We start from the raw sequence: 23,141 nt of genomic DNA, 5'->3' as shown, positions 1-23,141 counted from the left end.
TCTACCTGATGGTCTGGATGGAACTGCCATTCCACTCACTAAGCCAGAATTCAAAGAGGCAGAAACAACGCGCAACGAGCATGTCACCGTCGAGTACTGGGGAATGGCGACTTTCGAAGGTGGCGGCAAGCAAGATGTGGGACACATGGAGTTCAACAATACCTACAAGGCAGTCCGCGTCGTGAGCGATGAGTATAACCTTTACTACTCCGTATGGTGCAATGGCGAGAACGAGCTTTATGATCTCAAGGTAAGAAATATAACAAGCCCTTCTTCAGACCAACCATAATGCTGATTCTAATGCTGCGCAGACGGATCCTTACCAAGTGAAAAATCTTCTAGCACCTACTGCAGAGAAGGCTACACATTTCAAAGTGCCGTTTGAACAGCTTGTTTCCAGGCTGGACGCACTGATTCTTGTCCTCAAATCGTGCAAGGGTCGCGTTTGCGTCAAACCATGGGAGTCGCTCCATCCACAAGGCAATGTGCAGAGCCTGCCAGATGCCCTGTCAGCACGGTTTGATGATTTCTACACAGCACAGACACGTGTGCATTTCAATCGGTGCGAGCTTGGGTACTTGATCGAGTCAGAAGGCCCCCAATTCGAGAAGGATGGACTGGTCTATGGAAATGGAATCCGATCGAGCGAATGGTGGTAGAACTCACGAGATCCACCTTTTTTCTTCCCCCTTTAGGAACGGTTAGAGCAAGTAGAAAAGTCCTGAGAAAATGTCAGATGACGGTGCAAAGATGTAAAATATGGTGAATGTCGACTTGGGCGAAAAAACGTTCGCTTATCCCCACTAAAATCAAGAGCAAGCCCAAACTTGAAGTTCTGGGTTCTCCCACGCATTAATTCCAGACCACAGTCAAAAGGACATTCCCATGTATAGTTTTTGTACACACGTTATGCACATTTGCTGGTTGTGCCCGTTTGTGGTTTGCCAAGGTATCTTGAAGTATTGCCGACGATGTCGTTCTTTTCGCTCAAATCACGCAATTCATCGTCGACGACCCCGTAACTCCGCATTCGCATCTCCCTCCAGTCTACTCCGTATAGTCAAAGCATTTGGCGGCATCTGCATAACCATAGATCTTTGAGATAAGAAAATTTTTTCATGTGGACATGAATTAGCTGTATTTTTCAAGATGTCTGTGTTGAGGTACCTTAGCGGCTCTGCGGGTCGTAATTGCCAATCACTGGTATCTCGACCTGATATGACACTGGTTCGTCTAAAGGCGAGATGGACCCGAGTACCGGTTCGAAGCTCGTCATTGACACTAAAATGTCGTCTTCATCTAGGCCAGGGAGCAGGACGCTACGGGCCTTTTGCACAATTGCATAGTGGAATCGCAGTCCTCGTGGATGTTAACCTAATATCCGGTTCCGTGCATGGAAATCTGCATCCTAGTTTGGGGCCTCTCGACACCGGTAGCCTTGCAAGACTGCGGTGGTCCTTTCTAGAGATGGTGGTTTTGTGAGACTATCGTTACTACTCGACAATCGAGACGGCGTGACTTCGTTGCAATCAGCAGCAACAATGGAATCCACCGCCTCAAACCACAATATCCCATCCAGTGATGACCAGCCATCAGAGTCTATTGGACTCTTGGGCAAGAAATCAGACATTTTGGTCACCACAAAGACTATAGATCATTCGAAGTCGACAACGAGTTCAGAGTCATCGTCATCATGCTCATCGTTATCCTCAGAAAGTTCCTCACACTCAGTGAGAGTGTATGGAACTCAACATGAAAGAGCCGAGGAAGACGATGTGGAGGAGGCTATTCCGCCGAAGGAAACACCAGCAAATAGGAAAGGCATGCTACGTACCATTATGGTGCTGACAATCGGTATTGCATTCACTTTTGATCTCTGCTGAGAGGAAGGTTCTCATTGATAGAGTGTCTGACTGACGACCGATCCATGTCTCCAGGTGTTTTCATATTCCACGCAGATACTTCCCTTGTGATGGCGACTCACCCAACCATTGCATCGGAGTTCGATGCACTAGACTCCTCAAGTTGGTTGTTCACAGCTTTTGCTCTTGCAGGCGCTGCGACACAGAATACGGTATGCAGTTCCAAGTTCGATACTTCTACAAAACAAATCATATAACCGGAAGCCTGGAATCGTTTACTGAAGTTCCTAGGTGAGCAAATTGGGCGACATTTTCGGGCACAAGCGTACGATCTTGACCTGCTATCTGGTATTTGCCATCGGTTGGTAAGTGGAAATTCGGATTCCATTCTCCATTCGTATTAAAAGCAGGGCTAACATACGGTGCCTATAGTTTAGTGGTGTAAGTGCACTGAAAACCCAATCTGCCTCCGAGTTGTTAGTGTTGCCCCATGTTGCCATTCTGACAGTCACAGTGGCCTTGGTCAATCAATGCCACAGGTTATCCTAGGCAGGATTATATCTGGCAGCGCAGGAGCCGGAATGACTGTGCTGGTTTCCATCATTATCACAGATCTCGTACCTATTCGAGAAGTAGCCAGCTGGCGAGCGTTTGTGAACATTCTAAGCACACTGGGACGGAGCATTGGAGCACCTCTTGGTGGTTGGCTAGCCGATAAAGTTGGCTGGAGATTCTCCTTTATTGGCCAGGCTCCGCTCATGCTTCTGGCCATGCTCTGTGTTGGACTGACAGTTCCGTCTAATGTGTCGACCAAGGACGATGAAGAGCAACAGAAATCATCGATCTCAGAAAAGCTAGGTCGGATTGACTTCCTGGGAGCTCTTTTTTTGGGACTTTTGATCCTTTCCTTGCTACTTCCACTCGAGATTGGGGGAATCATCATCCCATGGAGCCACCCCGCCATTCCTACGTTGGTTGTCAGTGCCATGATATTCTTCGGGATATTTATTCTGATTGAGCAAAGTTGGGCTAAGGATCCTGTTCTTCCGCTCGAGATATTCTACAACAAGGGCGTGGTGTTATCTATTGGCATTATGGCTCTGCAAGTTGCTGCTCAATCTGGTGTAAGTTGGCTCCGCCGGTTCTCCGAAGTTTCTTTTGAATCAGCGACTCAAGGCTGACTTCCATGGACATTAGCTCATGTTCTCTGTGCCTCTGTATTTTCAAGTCACTGAACGGGTATCAAACACGGAAGCCGGTGCTCATCTTTTCCCCGCTGTCTTCGGCAACACTATCGCTGGAATACTCTCAGGGGTAGCGATACAAAGGTATGATCTATTGTGCCTCTGCTTAATTTACCTACGTCCTTAGGCACAGGCTGTGTTGAGTAAGCAATGCTTATTGATATCACAAATTATAGGAGCGGAAAGTATAAGACCATTATGATCATTGGTACTCTTTTGGCAGGATCATGCTATATCCTTGTTTCACTTCGGTGGAATGGAAATACTGGCTGGCCTGAGTCTCTCTACATTATTCCCGGGTGAGTGAATCTCTGCAGAAAGGCATCAGATCCCACATACTGACATGTAAATCAGGGGGTTTGGCACAGGACTGGTGCAAAGTGCCGCTTTTATTTCACTGCAAGCGAGTGTCGCTAAGGAGACCATGGCATCAGCGATATCTGCACTCTACCTCTTCACTGGCTTGGGCGGCATCCTTGGACTTGCCTTATTGAACTTTATCCTGCAAGCCGTCTTGCGAGCTGGCTTCGAAGCTCGGCTTGTTGCCCTGGGTGTCGATGCTGCAAAACGCAAAGAGGTTCGTGATTGCTTTGCCACATATTCTGGAAGTCGTCCAGGAAACTGAAACTTACAGATCATCGACAAAGCCACTGCGAATGTCGACTACATCGATCAATTGCCAGCCCGGCTTGCACAAGCACTTGTTGGATCTTATGTCCATGCGCTCAAGTGGACGTATGGTGAGTTCTTTGTTACCGCGTTTGGTGTAATGTGAGAAGTATGAATGGAGACTGACCTATTATATAGGAGCATCACTTCTTTTTGTCACCATTGGACTGATATTTGCACTTCTTGTGAAGCAACGCAAGCTTCAGTGACGAACGGCAGGGGTATTTTGGAATATCAACCAGATGTTAAGAGTGAGATATCCATCAAGTAGAAGGAGTACCAAAGCATCGCTACTGTTAGAGTGGGCAATCAACGCCCATTAGGCACGCTACTTAGGCCGAGGCGGGCCCTCGGGCTTGAAGCATATCTGGTGACACTTGACCAGCCTCTAAGTTTTAGGCTACACTTCGTAAGTCAGTATTTCATCACCCTGCTCTGGCCCTGACGCATGCACGTGATTGTGTGTGGTTACGAGTCATGAGTAGAAAAGCAGCTGCAATCACAAACTTATTAGGTTAGAACGCAGCGCCACTAGCAGTTGCGAGTACGAACACCGCAGTCGCACAAGATCACATGACTTTGTCATCGCCTGGCCATAAAAGGCAGGCAGGCTGGGTCCACGTGATCAAATTCCTCAGCGTTTGTGGCGAATGTGTTTCCACGTGAGTGGCGAGTAACTTCTGCCCTGCAATGCCATCAGTGTCGAATCCTGGAAAAAGGTTGGGACTTCCAGGTTTCAGCCTACCTACATTTCATGAGACATGACTATGGTTGGTGTGGTAGGCCAATGTACCTATCTAGCGACTCCTCAGGCTACATACTCGTACGCGTAGAGGCCAATAATTGGGTGCCTGGCGTGCCTGGCCACCTGGATAACCAGTTCCGGGGGCCACAGGGCCTACTTTTATTAGATTTGGTGGCTGCGGCGGAACTATCCTTCCCACGTACGTCACCCGGAGACATTCAACAAGATTTCTCGACATTGGCGCAGCTTGTCTATCATCACTCCAGCCACGTATCATTCTTGTTGCCATTGCGTGTACTGTGGCTGCCCTTTCCCTCTAATCCTTGATTGTCAGAGATGCCGTTGTCAATCATGTTATACCTACCTTAAGTCATTCATCATGGCTCTCTGACACCAAATTTCAGTCGCTCCGAAAACCTGAACCAAACCCCAAACCACATCTCCAACTCACCGCTCCTCACACACAGACTCCCACAATCATGTCGAGATTCCGCAAATGGGTTCTCTCCTCCCCACCGGCAGAATGGGCACTGAATCAGCTCCGGGAGCTACTCATTGGTGCCCTTCGTCAGGGCCCGGTTCCCAAGCATGTCGCGTTCGTTATGGATGGAAATAGGCGGTTTGCCAAAGACCACAGAATTGAAACAATCGAAGGCCATAACCTGGGGTTTGAGGCTTTGGCAAAGGTAGGCTCTGTTGCAATGCTGCATATGTTGAACTTGGTCTGATTGTTTAATAATAGATCCTCGAGGTCTGCTATAAATCAGGTGTGACACATGTTACCATCTACGCCTTCAGCATTGAGAATTTCAAGAGATCAAAGTATGAGGTCGATGGGCTTATGGAAATGGCCAAGATCAAGCTGAAGCAGCTTGTTCAGCATGGCGACTTGCTCGATCGATACGGTGCTCGTGTCCGAATCCTTGGCCAGCGAGAACTCATCAAACCTGACGTCCTCGAAGCCGTTGACCGCGCCGTTGAAATGACATCTCGTAATGGCAACTGCGTGCTGAACATTTGCTTCCCGTATACAAGCAGGGAGGAAATCACATCTGCAGTCCGAGACACTGTTGTCGAATACAGTCGGCCGATTCCGCAGCCAGGATCGGACAAGAGCCATCGAAGTCCTTTTAAGGAAGAGCGGATAGCAAATACGATCCGGTCGCAGCATCTCTCGGATCACAAGCGGGTGGAAACTGCACCAAGCCTGCCTATATATGCTTCAAGCACAAACCTCCAGTCTCCAAACTCAAGCACGACCTCTCTTTCGTCAAACTCACAGCCTCAGTCTGATCAGGAAAACGACGCTTCGAGCGTTTCCACATCCACAACACTCCACCAAGACGATTGTTCCCCACCAACTGGTCTGAATCCTTTATCCAAGGCCACTGCCTCCAACAAAGAAGCTCAATTTCTGAATCCTGAGAACATCACAGCCGATACACTCACCTCTCACATGTATACAGGGCCGGACCCACCAGTGGATTTACTGGTACGGACAAGTGGAGTCAGCCGACTATCAGATTTCCTGCTCTGGCAGTGTCACGAATCGACGCAGATTGTATTCCTCGATGTCCTGTGGCCCGACTTTGACCTGTGGAGTTTCCTGCCCGTGCTATGGGAGTGGCAGTGGAGAACGACCAAGGAGGGAACAAGGAGTGAGGATGAAAATAGCCCAAAGACACTGCATCGAGTACAAAACCCGACAACCAAGGTTGCAGTGGCTTAGAACCATACAACGGTTGACGATCTGAGCCGGGAAAAGAGCCCTGTATGGTGTCCAAGTATATAGCATCAACACACGATGCTATAGCGTGTGCATGATACCCACCACATAACTGTCACATTTACCATCGGCTCGCATGTTCTCCAGGCTGTCAGTGTTGCGCTGGCTGATCTCCTTTCTACAGTTGTTGATATGTCTTAGCTGCCACTGGACAAGACCCTCGATGATGCTAAGACTGTCCGGGCTAGAAGCCAAGTAGGATGGGCATAGCATAGTCCGATCATGTACGATGAGAGTCGAAAGATGTACAAGGTCTTGATAGACCGGTCTAGCCTCTCAGGGGCAGTACGAGCACAGGCTTGGAAACCTCGTCGGACAATCACTTCTTGACGGAAACCTTATCCAAACTCAGGTGATGATGAGACGGTCACCTGACCTGATCACGGGTGAGGAAAGGGACATACGGAGTACATGTTCACAGCCACAGGATGGTATTAATCTCCAATCACACAACGTGGCTTCTGTTGATTGTCTAGCCTTGAAGCGTATGGAAGAGCTCGTGCAATTTTCGGTATGGCTTTCTCAGTGAAGCCTTCGACGGCATTTGCGAGTAGATGAGCAATCGATCGGTTGGGAGCAAGGTCTAGTACCTGAGTCAAAGTGAGTCAAATTACTGAGATAGGTCCATGCACCGCACTTCGGACGGCTTCCCCAGCCTTCGAGGGGAAGTCCCGCTGCCGCGGAGATGTCAGTTTTAGTAGACCCTCACAATGTGTACCGGTGTAACCGATAGCCAGGGATCAAAATGCGGAGAAGACCCCAGAATACAGCGATACAATGCAGCGATGTAGTACGGGTGTGTCATGAAATGCAGCGTTAAAGGAAGGAGGATGGTAGTGGAAGGGACAAGGCATTTTTATGACTAAAGCGACGTTTTGTCTGGGCAGAGTTGGAGACAACGTGACCTGGCGTGCCGTGCCTGAGGAAGTGAGGACCAGAAAAGGAGATTGCCGCTTATTCAACGCCTGAAACTTCCAATGAAGCCCTGGATGATGCCTATAGATGAGGTCAAGGGCAGGTGCGATGGCGACACAAGTAGGGCGAAAGTCGCAAGTTTTCAACCACTAGGAAAACTTTGCAGGGGCGCGTGCAGACCTTTTGCGGTAGTGCCAAGGTGTCCCTCCAGGCGTGGAATTTCCATCAAGTAATCTTGTGTCAACATTGACACAGAGTTTTGCATCGTTCGCCCACTTTCCTCGACTCATCAACTCTCCGCCTATGGCGGTTGCTGCCACTGTCTCTGCCATTACCACTGGTAAAGATGCCAACAGACATCATCAACGATCAAGGTCGGAAATTCGGGTCCTTGTTTGTACAGGGGCTGCATGGACAATGATTCGGCCGGTGGCGGCTTCCAGAGCCATGGATAAAGAGAGCTCCCAAAACTACTGCCTAAATCTCAAGGTAGGCTTTGTCACGAGGTGAGGTGATTATGAGCTCCGTAGGTGCTAGTACGCTATGACACAGCCTAGAAGTCTCTACCAGGTGGTGGACATTGTCAGCCGGATTCATGTGACTCCGAAAGCGCAGACCAAGCGCAGACCGGAGGGCAAACCTAGCGCCGAGCAAAAAAAGATCAGAAGACGCACAAAGACAGCCTTTGACGTGATCCCCTTTGGGCAGTGTTGCCGCCTCCCGCTTGAAAATCTGGGGAAAAATAACATCATCTGGAGCCTGCCTGAGGTCAAGCGTGAGTTTTCAGTGGCTTTGCTCGGCCTGCAGTGGTTCCCCTGGCTTGTCCCTCGCCACGTTCAAACTCTGATGAATGAGAGCGCGGCAACCTGCGGAGTTCTCAAAACAATGTGTCACCACCGCAAAGTCTGCCATTTTCATTACCCCCATGAAACCTCTATTCATCTATACCAACCCTGCCCACCCTGTCCTTTCCCCTTGCACAGTGGATGCATCTCCGAGCCTTCATTTTCTTTCCTGACAGACCCTCAGACCTTCATAAGACCCTCATCAGCAAAAATGCACACATCTTCGCCACAGATAACGCCATCTACACCCAAGTGCCTGCGCTCACTTTCTACCCCGTCGCAGGATTTTGATACTTCAACAGCGACGCCACCTCTACACACAGTTCGGCAAAGCCTCACCTTACAGCCTCGCCCACACCTACTTCTCCCACCTGAAGATATGAACTCGACACGCAAGTTCTCGTATGCTTCGGTCAAGGAAGAGCCGGGTGATGGGCTCCCCCAATCCTTCGAGTCCTCCCTATCCTCCTCAGACCTCGAAGAAGTCGAGTGGATTGCATGGCCCTGCACACAATGGTGCAAAACAAAGGGTCTTTGCTCATACCACTACGGCGGCACACATGAAGATCACGTCTCTGCTCGCCTCTCCGGGTATCTCAAGAGTCAACCCCGCAAGTTACAGAAGATTCTCGATGAGCTCGAGAAGAGACGGTCCGCTCAGAAACTCTTCAACCTCCCCTTCGCCAAAGAAATCACCCGCGTTCAACCTCACCCAGCTAGCTTCAGCCTCGACATCTGGAGGGAGAAGGTCAGGGAGTCCATCGGACCATATGAGTCAGACCTTTCGAACGAGGTCGCCATTTTCGATGATTTCGACGAACTACCAGTGTACCCCATCCACCAAGACCAGCCCGTCTCATACTTGGAAAGCATGCCCCAAGAGATTCTCGACCTGATCTTCTCTTATGTCACAGTGGACCATACCGCTGATCCTTATGCTCGCCCTCATGTCGACCTGGCCTCGTGTGCTTTAGCATCATCGAGATTGCATGCCGCCGCTGTCCGCGTCATGTATCGACATGTTTCCATTCCTCAGTCCAAGGCTTTCTTCAAACTTATGAGGAGCATTGGCAACGACAAGGCACTTGGCGAGATGGTCCAGTGGCTTGACTTCTCTCACTACTCCAACATGGGTTTTGGTAGTGCCAGAAACGCTCGTAACCAGAAGCCTTACCTAACCCCTACTACCCTCAAAGCATGTCTCGACCTTGTCCCTAATCTCCAAGCATTCCTCGTCCACGAGCATATCGACGACGAACTCAACGCAGACATCATCTCCACCCTTCTCAAGATGCCTCTAATGTCTGCATTGGACTTCTGCGCTTGCTCCTGTCGCCCCTTCACACAGGCATTCACTCAGGTCTGTGAAAATATGGATTCAACCCCATTGCCAAGCCTCAAAGGCTTGTCTCTTCACGAATGCACCACCCTTCAACCGGTCGTCTTCGAGACTCTTCTCCCCCGCCTTGCCAGTCTCACTCATCTCGACGTTGCACATACTTTGATCAACGACAAGGCCCTCTTCTCGATTCCAGAAACTGCCAAGATCACCCACCTCAACCTGGAGCGATGCACAGGTCTGCAGGGGTCTGCAGTGGTCAAATTCATCACCACTCACCCCGCCATCAAAGACAGCATCGTCTATCTCAACCTTTCCGCTGATTCATCACGCCACAGACTTTTGAGCGAGGTCGATGTCAGCCGACTCTTGGCATCCCTCCCACCAACTGTACGCTCTTTAAACTTGGGAGGTGCCCGGGTCAATCAAACGCACATTCCCGCCTTGCGACGATTATCTCCCCATCTCGAAGAGCTCGGCCTTCGCGGCGCAGATCTCAGCCTCAGTTCCGACATTAAGCAGCTCTTCAAGTCCGAAGATGATGACTCCAACACCAGCTCGTCTCCAAGCAAACGTACCCCATACAGTTCTCTGCGTTACATTGACCTTACCAATATTAAGTCAGTCACGCAAATGTCTCTCTCCTATTCACCCTCTTTCTGCATCACCGACCAGGAGTCTCTTCCTCTAGAGGTCATCGAACTTAGCTCAGAGGTACTCCAGGAGGTCAAACGCCGCAACGCCCATATCAAAAGGCCCGAATGGGTGGTCAAGGAACTTGGACGGAGAGGTTGGTATGTCCGACAGCCATTGCAGGGTTCAACTATCGACGATGGCTCTCGACCTTGGAAGATGGGCGCCCGCTGGTGGGGAATGAGAAAAGTACCCATTGTTGAACAAGATGTGGGTGGAATGTATGGGTATTTCATGTTCAAAAGATCATAGGGGATCAAAGGAGCCTCCTTTCAGCTTGAAACGAGACCATGGATTGTCAACAGGCATGGGCCTTCAGGGTATCGGCTCAACAGCGTTTCATATGGATTGTTTTTCTTACGGTATCATGGCTGATCGCAACACACACACGGGTTCTGCGTTGGATTTATTGGATATTGCCAGGGTCAAAAGCATGTTGATTTCACTGCACTAGCATATTAGCGACATTGACGGTTGGGACAGCATGGAAAAAGGACTCATGTGGCATCTCACGACACGACACGACACGAACTCGACATTAGCATCAAGCATCAGCATCAGCATCAGCATCAGCATCAGCATCAGCATTCTAGCATTACTTCGATTTATAGCATCGGCGATAACGTTACAGCAGCATAACTGGTAACGTAGCAAACTCAAATTTGCACATTAATAAATAGCTTTAGTCTTGTCAAGCTCTTGTACAATAAAATCTCTCTGATCCGACATGAGTTTCTTCCTCAGTGCTACTAGTCTTACACTCGTGGCAGATCTCACTTATAATCATAATCCCATCCCGTGATCAATCAAACGACTGTCAACCCCACTCCGATCGCACCACAGGCAGGAGTTGAGCCAAGACTGTTGTTGTCTTTCGAAGCAAAACGGTAGGCGGTTTCCAAATGCTGGATGAATTGGTTGGTATCTTGTTGTACAGATGGAATGTGAATCTATCAACTCGTGGCCTTATAAGCTCGATCAATCGTCATCCCCTATCGCCTCTTCCAGGACCCCAAATGCCGTGGACTGCGGCAGTGAGAGGCCGTATGGCCCAAGTGACCACCTACAGTCTCGCGGTCGTGCGACACATCGTGGATGTCGCCGATTAGAGGGGTGGTACAGTGAGTGATCCGTCCTCTTGGAGATGGGGGACAAGCTCGTCTGTCACTAGACAGAATCCCTGATGTCAGGACCGGATGTGCGTGGGATCTCTGTCCCCAGAGACAAATTGATAGTTCGCTCGAGGGTAGCCAAATATCGAATACTCCCCCCGATATTGAGAGACTTCTTGTCCCAAATTAGGTGAAACCCTGTTTACTTCTTCCTCGGACCCGAGACTTTGGGGAATAATCTTGCCAAATGGTAGTTGATCGTGCTCTTGCCTGTTTTCGTTTGTTTCTGCAGGGGGTTGAATCCTCCGTTAGCTCATATGCACAGCACGTAAACACTGATCCATCACAACAAATCTGACCGGGGACTCGCTCGCAGAAATCACTAGACTATGATAAGAGGGCATTCCACATACCGGCGCGTCCATGCAATTCTTCAACGCAACTTCCAAATGAGCGCAATTCCCGCCGCCGTGTGCACTCGAAGCCCAGCAGTCTATTATACATTCCAACCGTCAGTTAATCCGGTCCGGTCAGTCTGGGCTCATTCAGTCACTCACTCAGCATGGCGCTCATGGCTCCCAGGCATGGCGTGGGTGCTTGTGTGTCAGGGTGTCGGATTCGGAGCTTGTCCACTGATTGTAATCGAATCGGCCTCAGCGCCGTCGAAGCGCCTTTAGGAGGCATTGTTAACCAGGCGCTTTTCAGTCACAGGCGAGGTCGAGTGGACGGTGGGGGGTCGGCAAGGTATAGTCGAAGTGATAGAGCTGTTTGGCAAAAGTCGTTGACGACTCGTCCGCAGCTTGCGATGGAACGTGATAATTTCGGGATCTTTTAGTCACGGGTACGCTGAAGATCCCAGGCCAGGCACGGTAGTATAGTTTCCTCCTCCTCTTCGCTCCACCGGCTCCGAAGCGAGTGTAGGTAGTGACTTCAAATGGCGGCGTTGAAGGTGTAATGAGCAGACCACCATCGACATTGAGTAGCACAGTGTAGGCTTGAAGCTGCAGTCGAAAAATTGGCCAAGATTTAGTACGGTGGAATGTAGCTCCAGCTATGTCTCTACGGTAGAGCATCTGTGACGAGTGAAGCGCAGAAACGTACATTTGAGTTCTGCACGTGACTTAGAACTCATGCGGGTTTTGCAACATTTATCACACCTTGGCGGTCTTGGTGTGCAGGCTGCGAGTCATGTACCCTGTAGACTTAAAAGCGGCACCTACCCTATACTGACACCGTTGGAGCCCAACAGCGCAACGCATGCTTCGGGCTACTCATCCTTCAGACAATGTGCAGACAAGGTAATGAAACAATCCTTCTGAGATCCAGTGACACAATCAACTGATTGATCGACACAATGCACCTAGGAAGAACATTGTTGACGAGAGAAAGAGAGCTCTATGGCGTATGCGCTGCACTTTGAGAATTTCGCATGAATGCTTTCTTTATTGTCTTCCGACAAAGGGACCGAAGAGAATATGTTTATATGTCGTTCAAGAGTCGATGGGATGCTTCGAACTCTCCAACTTCCTCGTTCACCACACAGCAACGCCCACTGTCAGAATCATCAACATTCGAAATCAAAATCCAACAGCGGGCGTGCGAGAACAACACTACTATCAGCACCAACTAGCTTGTCCCATCCGGCCAAGATATCAACATGTCAGGAGCAATTGAAGTTGTTATGCAGAAGGCCACCAGTCACAGCCCTGCGACGGTAGTCATGTCATCTGCAGACCACGGTTGCATTTCAAAATGCGGTGGAGGACGGCATTACATCCGTTTAGATGAGTCCAGTGCTCCTCATCTGTGCCGTCTGGCAACTCCTCGTGAGATGCGCCTCCTGCTTGCAGAAGAAGATGGGCATGAGCGAGCTACTCAGCGTGTTCGCACCATCCAGCCATCCGAGACCCGTCAGACTCGGGAGCGACCCCGTGTTGTAAATGCGCTGGAACGTATCTTTGCTCGAGAGCGTCCGGCTCGGCGATCAGGTGAGAGTTCCCGAAATGACCGTTACAACGATGAAACTTTCCGACAGCGAAATGAGCACCAACTCGTCCCTCGCGAGTCAAGCGACCTTAGACGTGGGGTGTCCACGAGACGTTCAGAAGGCCGCTCCGGATCGAACCATCGCGAACGTGACAATATTACTAGCCATCCTCGGCAATCGGCCACAGTTGGTGACGACCAAACTCTAATGCCTGTGCGTGCTCCGCGAGGAACCGGTCATAGACATCGTCGTTAAACGCTGTCCATGGAGAGTTGGAGGCATTGTTGTTGTAGCAATTTTGTGCGATGCAACTAGTCAGCAGTTGATGCATCGAGACAGGTAAGTACATGAGAGGTAGTTCAAGGTGAGTATCAGAAAAAGCCAAAAAGAAAAAGCATAGAGGAAGCAAATATACCGCTAATCATAATCCCCTATCCACCATTAATGTTTTCCCATAAGCCTCACCTTATGTATTTCATTCCTCTGACAAGAAAATACATAGATGGATTTGAGATACGAATATAATCAACATCGAGTTTTCTGGTATGAAAGGTCGGTGTACGCATAAGTCGTAGTAATCGTTCCATCGCTGCTTCGTTTAGATTTATTTCTAATCGTACCCGCCTAAGGGTAATCTAAGACGTGGATGAATACCTAGTACTTCGTTGTTAATGACAGGTATTGGCAAGGCTAGGCTCGGCAGGGGTTAATAATAAGTGGGAAGTCGTGGGGTACTGTGGGAGTGGGTGACATGATTTGATGGTCACGTGCCTAACACTTGCTTGAGTGCCACCTGCCGCTGATAACGGCTTTAAGTGAAACTGCGGAGAAGAGCTTCGTCGAAACATGTATCCAGAATGTGTAGATTTCAGATGGCCACTTGAGTAAGTTCCATCGCCATGTCATCTCTGCGTCTTTTTCCTTCGTCAGATCTACTAAGTACTAGATCTGTACTGTTTCAACCCCTGGCGAGATGAGCTCGCCGACCAGACGTGTCTGGACATGCGCTCGTTGCCTTCGGGCTCAAAAAGTGCGGGGAATTCCTGCCCCTGCGATCGTCCACGATAGCACCTTCATCCGCCGTTCATTCCGCGTCCTCTCGCCACTTCAAGACGAGAATCCAACACCTCCAAAAGCCGGGAAGACCGGAAATGCTTCCAATGACGAGGTTAAGGAGCAAGGGGCGATGTCCCGACGTCTGGCGGACATGGCGGAGGAGACAATGGACACGGGCAGCAAAAGTGACCAGAAACTTATGAAGGAGGTCTTCTCAGACGAATTGAAGAAACAACTTGAGGAGAGGATAGCCCAGACATCTTTTCCCGGACAGAACCAGCGAGCTGCCAGTCAAGTCAATATGCCAGTACGTTCGAAGAGACATCCCGTCCTTATTTGCCACCAGCGAAATTACTAACGCTCTCCGTCGCAGGACGCCGCCGGCAAGGGCACACGCGACATAGCTGGAGCAGAACCATGGACAGGCTCCGAGTCTCTACATGACGCAGCTTTAAGAATGCTCGATGACAGTCATAAAAAACTCCGGTCGCCCTACAGACCTCCGGCGCTCCCCCACAAGAATCTCCATCCAGGCCCAAAGAAGAACGTGTCGGCCGCCAACCGATTAGCGAATGCAAGAGACAAAACAAGCATATACGCCATCAGCCAGCAAAATGATATGGATGAGAAGGAGCGGGAGAAATGGCGCAAAGAATTAAAAGAACGATTCAGCCCAGGTGCTCGACCAATGCCCACATCTCTCCAAGGCCTGACAAGTCTTGCAAACGAACGGATCGAAGACGCCATCGCTAGAGGACAATTCAAAAACATTTCTCGTGGTAAAGGTATCAATGTGGAGCGAGACTACAATGCCAACAGCCCTTTTCTCGACACGACCGAGTATTTCATGAACAAGATCATCCAGAAACAAGAGATCGTACCACCTTGGATTGAGAAACAGCAAGAATTGGTTAAATTGGTGGCCACTTTTCGCAGTCGGTTACGGAACGACTGGCGAAGGCACGCGGCTCGCTGTATCGCCAGCTCCGGAGGGACAGTGCAAGACCAGGTTCGCCGAGCACAAGGATACGCATTGGCCGAAGAACTGGTGAATCCTCGAATACAAAAAAGGGAAACGTTGAGTTCCATATCGAGTGACGGGGTGCTGACCACGGTGACGGTCGAAGAGAGGCTCGCAGCAGGCTTGCCCATGGAGTCGCAGGAGTCGGAGCAGAAATCACCAGACCAGGTCGAGATCACCGTGACAGAGAAGTCTGCCACGGAGACCAGCAACGACAAAGAAGGTACGACCGAGATAAACGCCACTCCTACCACCACAACAGATCCCAGTACAATCATAGAACCCACAGACTCCACCAACTCACCCTTACACTCTCATTCATCCCCTCCCTCTCAATCACCAGCATCACCAGCAACACCCCGCGTCCTACCAATGCCCCACCCCTTCCGTGACCCTCACTGGGAAAAGACCGAATTAAAATACCACACCCTTGCAATCCAAGAGCTCAACAGTCTAACACGGAGCTACAACCTAATGGCGCCCAAGATCGCACAGAAACCCTACTACACATTAGCGCGTGAACTGAAGCGCTGTTTTGCCGACATTGCACCTTCATTGCCAGACGAGATACTCCAGCGCAGTCGCAAACCCGTGGTGAAGATCGCTGTCATGCCGCATCAGGAAGGAGGGGTTTTGGAACGGTTTGGGTCCACGGTTGGTGCCAAGGAGTGGAAAGGACATGAGGGCGTTATTCGTGAAGAGGATGGGACCAAGGGATATGGGTTTAAGGAGTTTTGGAGGGATTTGTTTGGGAATGCTAAGGCGGGGAAGAGGAGGGAGAATTTATCGTCATGATCAGTGAATGGTGAATGTATAATATACGCGTGTGTGTCTATGGTTCTTACGCTGGATACTAAGGAGATATAAAGCAGGCTGAATCCACTCATAAAACTGCTGCCTTGTGGCTCATCTTAAAATTGATCTAACTAGTAGTAAGGTATGTTACAGACCATTGAAGTTGTGAAAGTCCGTCAGCCCTGGTGTCGCTGAACCTATCCCCCTTAACCAGTGGATTTGATTTGATTTGATTTGATGGAACTCGAAATCAATCTCTAGATATGCCTAGACAACATCCCAATCTGCCATAGCCAAGTAGGCGAGGCGGTCGTCGTCCACCTTCCAGTCCACCGATGACTCGATGTCAATGTATTGAGGTTTATCCATGTCGCCAACCGTGCCGTAATTATTGTGTTCCTTGGGTCTTATCACTGCCCTGACGTATGGGTGGTCGTAACCAGATTCGTGGAGTCGTGCTACGCCATGGGCGGTTGCTAGAATTAGGAGGACGAGAATGCAGAGGAGGGCGAGAACGACAATGCCGAAAGTGGTGCCTCCCCCCGTAGTCCATCCGGAATATCTGTCGTTGACTGTATGGTTGTGGTATGGAGGTGAGCCCGCGGGTGAGGTGACTAATTGGATTGCGAGGTTTACGGCGTCCATATTGTTGGCTCGAAGACTAAAGGAGGCGGTATGGTGATTGGGAGAAAGGTCAGAATGGTTGAGGGAAAGTCGTAGGCATGAGGGGAATATGTAGGTCTGGTGGAAGGCAGCGAGGTAGATAAAATGGATATCGTGATCCACAACGCACTTGAGGAGGTCCTCAAGGAATAGATGGTTCGACCTATCAACCCGAACACGGACTTCCTTAAGTTACGGACCGGTCAAACTCTGTATACCCACTTAGCGTGTCCGCACATCATATGAACAGATGATAATCGTGATCTAGGTTTGCTTGAGCCGGGTATCAGGGATGTTTTTGTCGCTGCCACAAAAGGCTTGCCGCTAAGCCCTCAGGGAAGTTTGGGTCCGTTGTGTTTCTTCTGACCATTGACCCAGTGATCACATGGACTGACTGGTACGCCGCCGAAGGAGGACATGTCCGTCAGGAACATCCAAGGCATCGAAATTTGGGTTGGCTTTGAAAGCCGGACTATCGATGACTTCCTGGACAATCGACATATTACGTTCGATTATGATCCCTGGAACTTGGCCGTCTGGGGTATAGCGCGTGTCTCCCGGGTCAGTGGCCAGAACTCTAGCGAGATACTTCATCAAGCTCGTTAGAGCCCTCTGCCTATCTTCTTGGCTCAAATCTCGCGTCCTCTCGAGAGTTTTGGACATGATTGCGGGCATGTAATAGGGCAAGACGGCAGTCTCGTTAACATTGCCATCGATATTCAGACCTCGGACAAGCTGAGCCTTGACAGGGTCTTCAAGGGCTTGGAAGGCCTCGCTGAACAACTCGGCTTGATGTTTGTCTGTGGTACGTCCCATGGTGAGCAGACGGAGGAGCGCTCTATCTTCATCGGCACCAACGCTCAGCTTGCGGAAGCCAGCTCTTACGAGTAGATTGCCACGTTTTGTAAGGACCTTATCGTAGCCCTGACGTAGATTGGACTTGCCGTCGATGATGTCCAGAGAGACTTCGCGTACCATTTTAAAAGCTTGGTGAACGGGCTCGATGAAGTTTTTGGCACCTCTGCAATCGAGGTGACCAGCTGCAGCGGCAACGTCAAGAATCTGCTCCATAAACTTGAGCTCGAATGCGTGTAGATGGCCGCGCATCTCGTAGAGGCCCTCTAGGTTGAATGGAACACTTTCCGCCTGGGCCAATTGTCCCGCATTGAGCTCCGAACCAAGTTCGAGGCCTTTCAAGACTTCTTGTTTTTTCTCTTCGGTCAGGTATCGCAAGGCAGGGATCATATCGACATTGGCAGCCTCGAGTAAGATGGCATCATGATTTTGGTCCGGGATGGATCTATGAGTGAGCGACTCAAAGTCTGTGACAAGGTTGGGGTCTTTGCCCAAGTCATTGATCACCATGGACAAGATCAGGGCAAACATGTCTTCAGAGCAGGTCAGACCCTGAAAGAAGAGATCATGGAGCCACTGAAATGAAGACTGGGTCAACTTTGTATCAAGAGGCTGGCCTTGAGTGAATCGGTGGTAATCATTATTCAGGATCCAACGGAGGGCGAGAACGCCCACCAGGGTACGATTGATCTCGTCGTAATTGGTCCCATATAGAATCTGAGATGGGCTTGGATGGTCAGGAGTGCCGTTGGCGCGACGCTGCTCAGCAGTTCCTTCGACCGCGGTGGCATTTTTCAGGCGTTCCAGCTCAGGTTGAAACGCGGCATGGATCTGGTGGAGGATGGTAGCCTCGTCCAAAGTAAGGAAATTTCCTAGATTAATGGTGTCCTGGAGAATACACCTGGGTGGTGAGTTTGTCGTCATTGGGTACTGATGGTGGAAGATCATGCTGCGAGTAATGAGACGTTGTGTCGAAATGGGCATTTTTATAGCATGATCTTGGTACCGGCGTTTAACAATCTGACTCAACCGGCAATGGTGTCTATGAGTCCATAAAGACAGTCGATGGAGGGAGATTGTCAGTTTGAGTGTGTCACGCCGAAGATGGAGACGTGAAGGGAATGAATCACGACGTAGAATCATTAGCTGTTGTCGAAACAGTGGGATTGCGTGTCACTAGTGGGGGTTATGAAGAACTGCTGTCATAGAGATAAAGAATCGTCCAGTGGGATCTGAAGCGACGGTTGAAATTGAAGGTGGAAGTTGACCGATTATAGTCAGATGCTGAATGTCGACCTGGCGCTTTCAGCACCAGAATCAGGCTGACTCCATTGCCCGTCGCAAAAGCAAGGCGAGGCGTAGTCAAACATTGAGAGAAGCAACGGGGCAGGCGATAGGATGATCTGGCTTGTAGGTCGAATCTTGGTTGCATTAATGGGCAGTGGTTGTGCCTGGCACTGCCACAGTCCCTGACCGCCACAGCAATGATTGGCTGGAGAGGGACCTGCATGCGTCTAAACGCCTTGGACCCGGAACGACAATCAAGTTTCGACTCGTAATAGTTGTTTATTTTGTGCGGCCAATGTGATTTTTACATGACCATGAATTGATTTGGTCCTTTTGCCTTGTCTACAGGATGGTAAGAAAGTGGACGCGTGTGTGTGCTCGTATACTCGGGGCAAGCACGCGTCCATCGAGCCTGGTTGCACCTTCCTAAGAATGACGGTCCATGAGGGCAAGAGCAATGGTGACAGCAACAATGTGCAACAACGATCCTTCCTATTCCATCTTGCTCCGAAAAGCTGTCTGCCTGCCATGGCGATGGCTTCGGCGACCTCAATTCCACCCACCTTACCATGTCTGCTCTGGGTCTTTCTCTCCCACAGACACAGCCCTCATTAGTACCCTATCTTTCAGAACTTGGTGGAGATTGCTACGGGGAACTGTGTCTATAATGCGCCCTGCGTTAGGTTCACCTATGGGGAGCATCTCTAAAGAGAAGATGGAGCTTTGAAGAGACCATAACGGAAAAGACGAGGACAAAGGCCATCCCGTCAAACACCATCGTAGCGGGTGCGACTACCATGGGCCAGATCCATTCACCACCAGGGCAATGGTGATGAATTGATATGCCATCTCACATGTCACGCTACACTACATAGACGCACGTGCATGTGTGTTGTGATCTTCACAGCCTCCTTCGCGTACCCTGCCTGTGATGTTGGTTTCCTGTTCAGATCGAGTTGGAGATCACACACTCGCATCTCAAACCAAATTCTCGCGCTCGTCTTATCCCCAGACATACTACAACCAAAGTCCTCCTCCGAATTGACAGAATGTCGGACAACCGTGAGCATCATAACAACCAGACCCGCGCTAGCGCTGGGATGGGTTATGTTCTCAGAAGTCTACTCTTGCCGGCCGCGGTTCCTTCTGACAACAGCCCTTCTCAACCACAGCAGCCCTTCGTTGACTCTACTGGTTTTCTGCGATGTCCACTGCCAGTGCTTCCGCCAGAGGAAACTGACTTTCCGGTGCTTTCTACCACCTCCAAGCGAGATGGTCATGGTCGCATCATCTCTGAAAAGGCCAACACCTCATCCAACGTGTTCCATCGCCAGGAACCTCCTCCCCCTTGCTCTGAATCCCTGGTGGTAGAAAACGTGTGAGTTGATCTAGATCTCTGTTCTGGCAATCTGTCGCATCCTTAACTCTACTGACATCCACAGTTCTGACACCTCAGATCAGGAATCTGAGACCAACCCAACGAAGAAGCGCAAGTTCAGCAACCAGGCTATGGTCGACAAATATCGACGAGAGTATGTATCCTTTGACAACTTGAGCTACACGCAAATTGACTCGCTTACAGCATGGCAATCATTCGGCAGGAAATGGCGACGGATGAAGATGCGGATATGACCGAGCAGACCGAGGCAGTCAAGGAAACACCAATGGCGGAATCCGATACGGAGTCTGAGCCACATCGCGAACTCCCTCGCTCGTAGGCAGAGGCAGACGAGGCAGATCCGAGCAGGGTCTAGAAGAACGGGTCGAACCGCCAAACTGTCAGCTCTCATCACGAGGCGATGACAAGGATGAGGGAGATGGCGAGGACAACGAGGATAGCACCGATGATGACGATGATGGAGACGATGATGCAGAAGAAGAATAGACATGCCTCTGACTGAGGCATTAGCATTGGTCGCAGGGACTCATCAAAGCCAAAATGACTCATTTCGACCTCTCCACATTGGTGGACAGCAAGCTCTAGAGATGCTAGCTAATAATAAGACATCCTCTCAATCTCAGTGGTTGATTCCGGCGAAGGCTTTCTCCTTGATGCCCTAGAAGAGAGATTTATTCGGGCCACTCCGGGCATAGATCAAGCCCCGCGCCGATCCACTTAGCGCCCTTGTCCCCCGATGACAACCCTCGACCCTTGTTGGTCGCCCCCGTTGTTCTCCGCACGGAACTTTTGATGTCATAGTTGGGTAACAGGACGAAAGAGATCTTCATACGAAGTACGGAGTAGGTACCTACCTACCTACCTAAGTACCCATGCACCCATGAACCCATGCCACCTACCTAATCTACATTAGTTTCGACATCTCCAACATTCCCAGGTACGTCTTTTTCTCTTCTTGTCTACACACACTATGCTGGGCATAGGGAGAAGATGTCGGCAACACGCATTAGTGAACCAGGGTCAATTCAGACCAGGTCTGGAGCTGGCCACAATGGACTCTCTGACTCCTCACCCACTCTCCCAGAATCGACTCAGTCGATTCAGTTGGTAGGAGGCGACGATGAGTCTGGACTGGAGCGTATCGTGACTCCTTCAAACGCCCAACCAGCGATGCGACCGGTTTCGCGACGTCGACAGATTACCATCTTGCTGTGTGCCTTTTCGGACGTCTTCGTCACCATCGGCCTGAACCAGGCGTACGGTGTCTTCCTTCAACACTACCTCACCGATGGCAGCAGTCCTGTCGATCCTTTTCTGGCCCCTAGCGAAGTCTCCAACAAGGCCATGGTTGCCTTTGTGGGTACCGCAGGTGCTGGGCTGACCTGGGGAGGTTCCATTTTCGTCAATCCCCTCATGGCCAGGTCCAAAGATCCTCGATATGTCACCATAGCTGGTGCTATCCTGATTGGCTTGGGCTACATCCTTGCCAGTTTTTGTCACAAGGTAGGAATGGGGCGCTGCAATCCGATTGATTCGCACCTTTGAAACTGACTTGTCCATGGCAGATCTGGCAACTTCTTCTCACTCAAGGGATCATTTATGGTGTCGGGACCTGCCTACTCTACTTCCCCGTTGTGGCTGTGGCTCCAGAATATTTCGACGCTCATCGAGGCTCTGCCATGGGATTCATCCTGTCGGCCGCTGGATTGGGCGGGTTGACGTATGCACCCGTGACCAGGGTCCTTTTGCACAGGACGGGAGCAGCCTGGACGTTACGTATACTGGGAATCGTCAACCTCGGAATATCCATCCCAGTCGCTCTGGCCACACCACCCTCTCGTAGTCTATCCCGGCGAGCAACCTTGGTCGATATTAAAATAGCAAGGAAGGGAACATTTATACTACAGGCGTTGGCGGCAATGGCCCAAGCCGCTGGTAACTTTGTCCCGCTGACTTTCTTGCCTGAATACAGCACGAGGCTTGGGTATACTGCTGCTTTGTAAGGAGAACTCAAACCCGAATCCTCTGTCCCTGATTAATAACTTGATCATCAACAGTGGTGCGGCACTGCTTGCCATCAACAACGCCGTGAACTCGGCCAGCCGTCTGGGTATGGGCTTTGTCGCCGATATCGCAGGTCGGCAGAACACGTTAGTGCTTAGTGTGCTTGGAAGTGCCATCACTGTCGTTGCCTTTTGGCTGTCAAGTGCCCACGCCGATGACATGGCGCTATGGGTTACCTTTGTCGTGACATATGGCATCTTTGCTGGAGGTGAGTACGCAATGACTGGCAGTGACTGTAGGGGCTCTGCTTACATCAAATATAGGCTACAATTCGTTGTTCCCCGTGACTGTCATAGAGGTCTTTGGAACCCAGGCATACGCATCAGTCAATGGGTTCATCTACTTTATACGAGGATTGGGGGCTCTTTGGGGATCTCCAGTTGGTGGTGTCCTTGTAACAGAGGGATCCCAACCAACTGCCTATCTTCCCGTCATCTGGTATGACTTTGCCTTACTCATGTTGTCGAGTGTTTGTGTCATAGGAGTGAGGGCGTTGGATGCTGTAGATAAAGGACAGTTCAGACTCAAAGCCTAAGCGGATGTGGTTGTTGGACATAGGTTGCAATATAGGTGAGGTAGGTAGTCAAATCACACAGTCTTCTCCAGGCTTCAAGCATTGGGTATTCGGCAGCCGTTAAACCGCCCAGTTCAAGCCTGGAGAACACCGCCAAGTCCCCAATGTGCTTACCCCTGGAGGCACCCGAATGGAGGCCGAGGGGCTTGCCACTGAACCACATAACTAAAGACTTCGCCGTTGAGATCCCCGCAGTTGCCCCAGGCTGGCCACCTGCCTAACCGAATCAA

At 50.3% G+C, this 23,141-nt stretch overlaps 9 protein-coding genes across 9 annotated transcripts; 7 read left to right on the top strand and 2 right to left on the bottom strand.

Annotated features, from left to right (window-relative positions):
- Positions 1-1,541: 1,541 nt before the first annotated feature.
- On the top strand, positions 1,542-3,984 carry PV10_01547 (uncharacterized protein; the record flags this gene model as incomplete). The annotated part of the gene is made up of 10 exons (XM_016365767.1): positions 1,542-1,854; positions 1,938-2,074; positions 2,154-2,227; positions 2,295-2,303; positions 2,377-2,986; positions 3,060-3,190; positions 3,283-3,405; positions 3,461-3,683; positions 3,741-3,846; positions 3,914-3,984. 10 exons carry the CDS (start codon positions 1,542-1,544, stop codon positions 3,982-3,984), a joined length of 1,797 nt encoding a protein of 598 aa, XP_016229416.1.
- A 745-nt stretch (positions 3,985-4,729) lies between these two features.
- On the top strand, positions 4,730-7,089 carry PV10_01546 (di-trans,poly-cis-decaprenylcistransferase). Its single transcript, XM_016365766.1, has 2 exons — positions 4,730-5,206; positions 5,263-7,089. The coding sequence occupies exons 1-2, from the start codon at positions 5,000-5,002 to the stop codon at positions 6,247-6,249; spliced, it is 1,194 nt and encodes a 397-aa protein (XP_016229415.1). The 5' UTR covers positions 4,730-4,999; the 3' UTR covers positions 6,250-7,089.
- An 870-nt stretch (positions 7,090-7,959) lies between these two features.
- Positions 7,960-10,686, top strand: PV10_01545 (uncharacterized protein). Its single transcript, XM_016365765.1, has one exon. It carries the CDS (start codon positions 8,068-8,070, stop codon positions 10,348-10,350), a length of 2,283 nt encoding a protein of 760 aa, XP_016229414.1. The 5' UTR covers positions 7,960-8,067; the 3' UTR covers positions 10,351-10,686.
- A 2,181-nt stretch (positions 10,687-12,867) lies between these two features.
- PV10_01544 (uncharacterized protein) lies at positions 12,868-13,452 on the top strand (the record flags this gene model as incomplete). The annotated part of the gene is made up of 1 exon (XM_016365764.1): positions 12,868-13,452. The coding sequence occupies one exon, from the start codon at positions 12,868-12,870 to the stop codon at positions 13,450-13,452; it is 585 nt and encodes a 194-aa protein (XP_016229413.1).
- Positions 13,453-14,092: 640 nt separating this feature from the next.
- On the top strand, positions 14,093-16,218 carry PV10_01543 (uncharacterized protein). Its single transcript, XM_016365763.1, has 2 exons — positions 14,093-14,560; positions 14,627-16,218. The coding sequence occupies exons 1-2, from the start codon at positions 14,171-14,173 to the stop codon at positions 16,067-16,069; spliced, it is 1,833 nt and encodes a 610-aa protein (XP_016229412.1). The 5' UTR covers positions 14,093-14,170; the 3' UTR covers positions 16,070-16,218.
- A 118-nt stretch (positions 16,219-16,336) lies between these two features.
- PV10_01542 (uncharacterized protein) lies at positions 16,337-16,714 on the bottom strand (the record flags this gene model as incomplete). The annotated part of the gene is made up of 1 exon (XM_016365762.1): positions 16,337-16,714. The coding sequence occupies one exon, from the start codon at positions 16,712-16,714 to the stop codon at positions 16,337-16,339; it is 378 nt and encodes a 125-aa protein (XP_016229411.1).
- A 399-nt stretch (positions 16,715-17,113) lies between these two features.
- Positions 17,114-18,730, bottom strand: PV10_01541 (uncharacterized protein; the record flags this gene model as incomplete). The annotated part of the gene is made up of 1 exon (XM_016365761.1): positions 17,114-18,730. The coding sequence occupies one exon, from the start codon at positions 18,728-18,730 to the stop codon at positions 17,114-17,116; it is 1,617 nt and encodes a 538-aa protein (XP_016229410.1).
- Positions 18,731-19,170: 440 nt separating this feature from the next.
- Positions 19,171-20,884, top strand: PV10_01540 (uncharacterized protein). Its single transcript, XM_016365760.1, has 3 exons — positions 19,171-20,252; positions 20,317-20,406; positions 20,457-20,884. Exons 1-3 carry the CDS (start codon positions 19,924-19,926, stop codon positions 20,590-20,592), a joined length of 555 nt encoding a protein of 184 aa, XP_016229409.1. The 5' UTR covers positions 19,171-19,923; the 3' UTR covers positions 20,593-20,884.
- Positions 20,885-21,112: 228 nt separating this feature from the next.
- PV10_01539 (uncharacterized protein) lies at positions 21,113-23,005 on the top strand. Its single transcript, XM_016365759.1, has 4 exons — positions 21,113-21,776; positions 21,839-22,272; positions 22,331-22,545; positions 22,601-23,005. Exons 1-4 carry the CDS (start codon positions 21,264-21,266, stop codon positions 22,870-22,872), a joined length of 1,434 nt encoding a protein of 477 aa, XP_016229408.1. The 5' UTR covers positions 21,113-21,263; the 3' UTR covers positions 22,873-23,005.
- Positions 23,006-23,141: the final 136 nt, after the last annotated feature.

The sequence above is a fragment of the Exophiala mesophila genome, assembly GCF_000836275.1.
Source record: "Exophiala mesophila strain CBS 40295 unplaced genomic scaffold supercont1.1, whole genome shotgun sequence".
Classification (NCBI taxonomy): Eukaryota; Fungi; Ascomycota; class Eurotiomycetes; order Chaetothyriales; family Herpotrichiellaceae; genus Exophiala; species Exophiala mesophila.
This window is presented reverse-complemented; position numbering and strand designations above follow the sequence as displayed.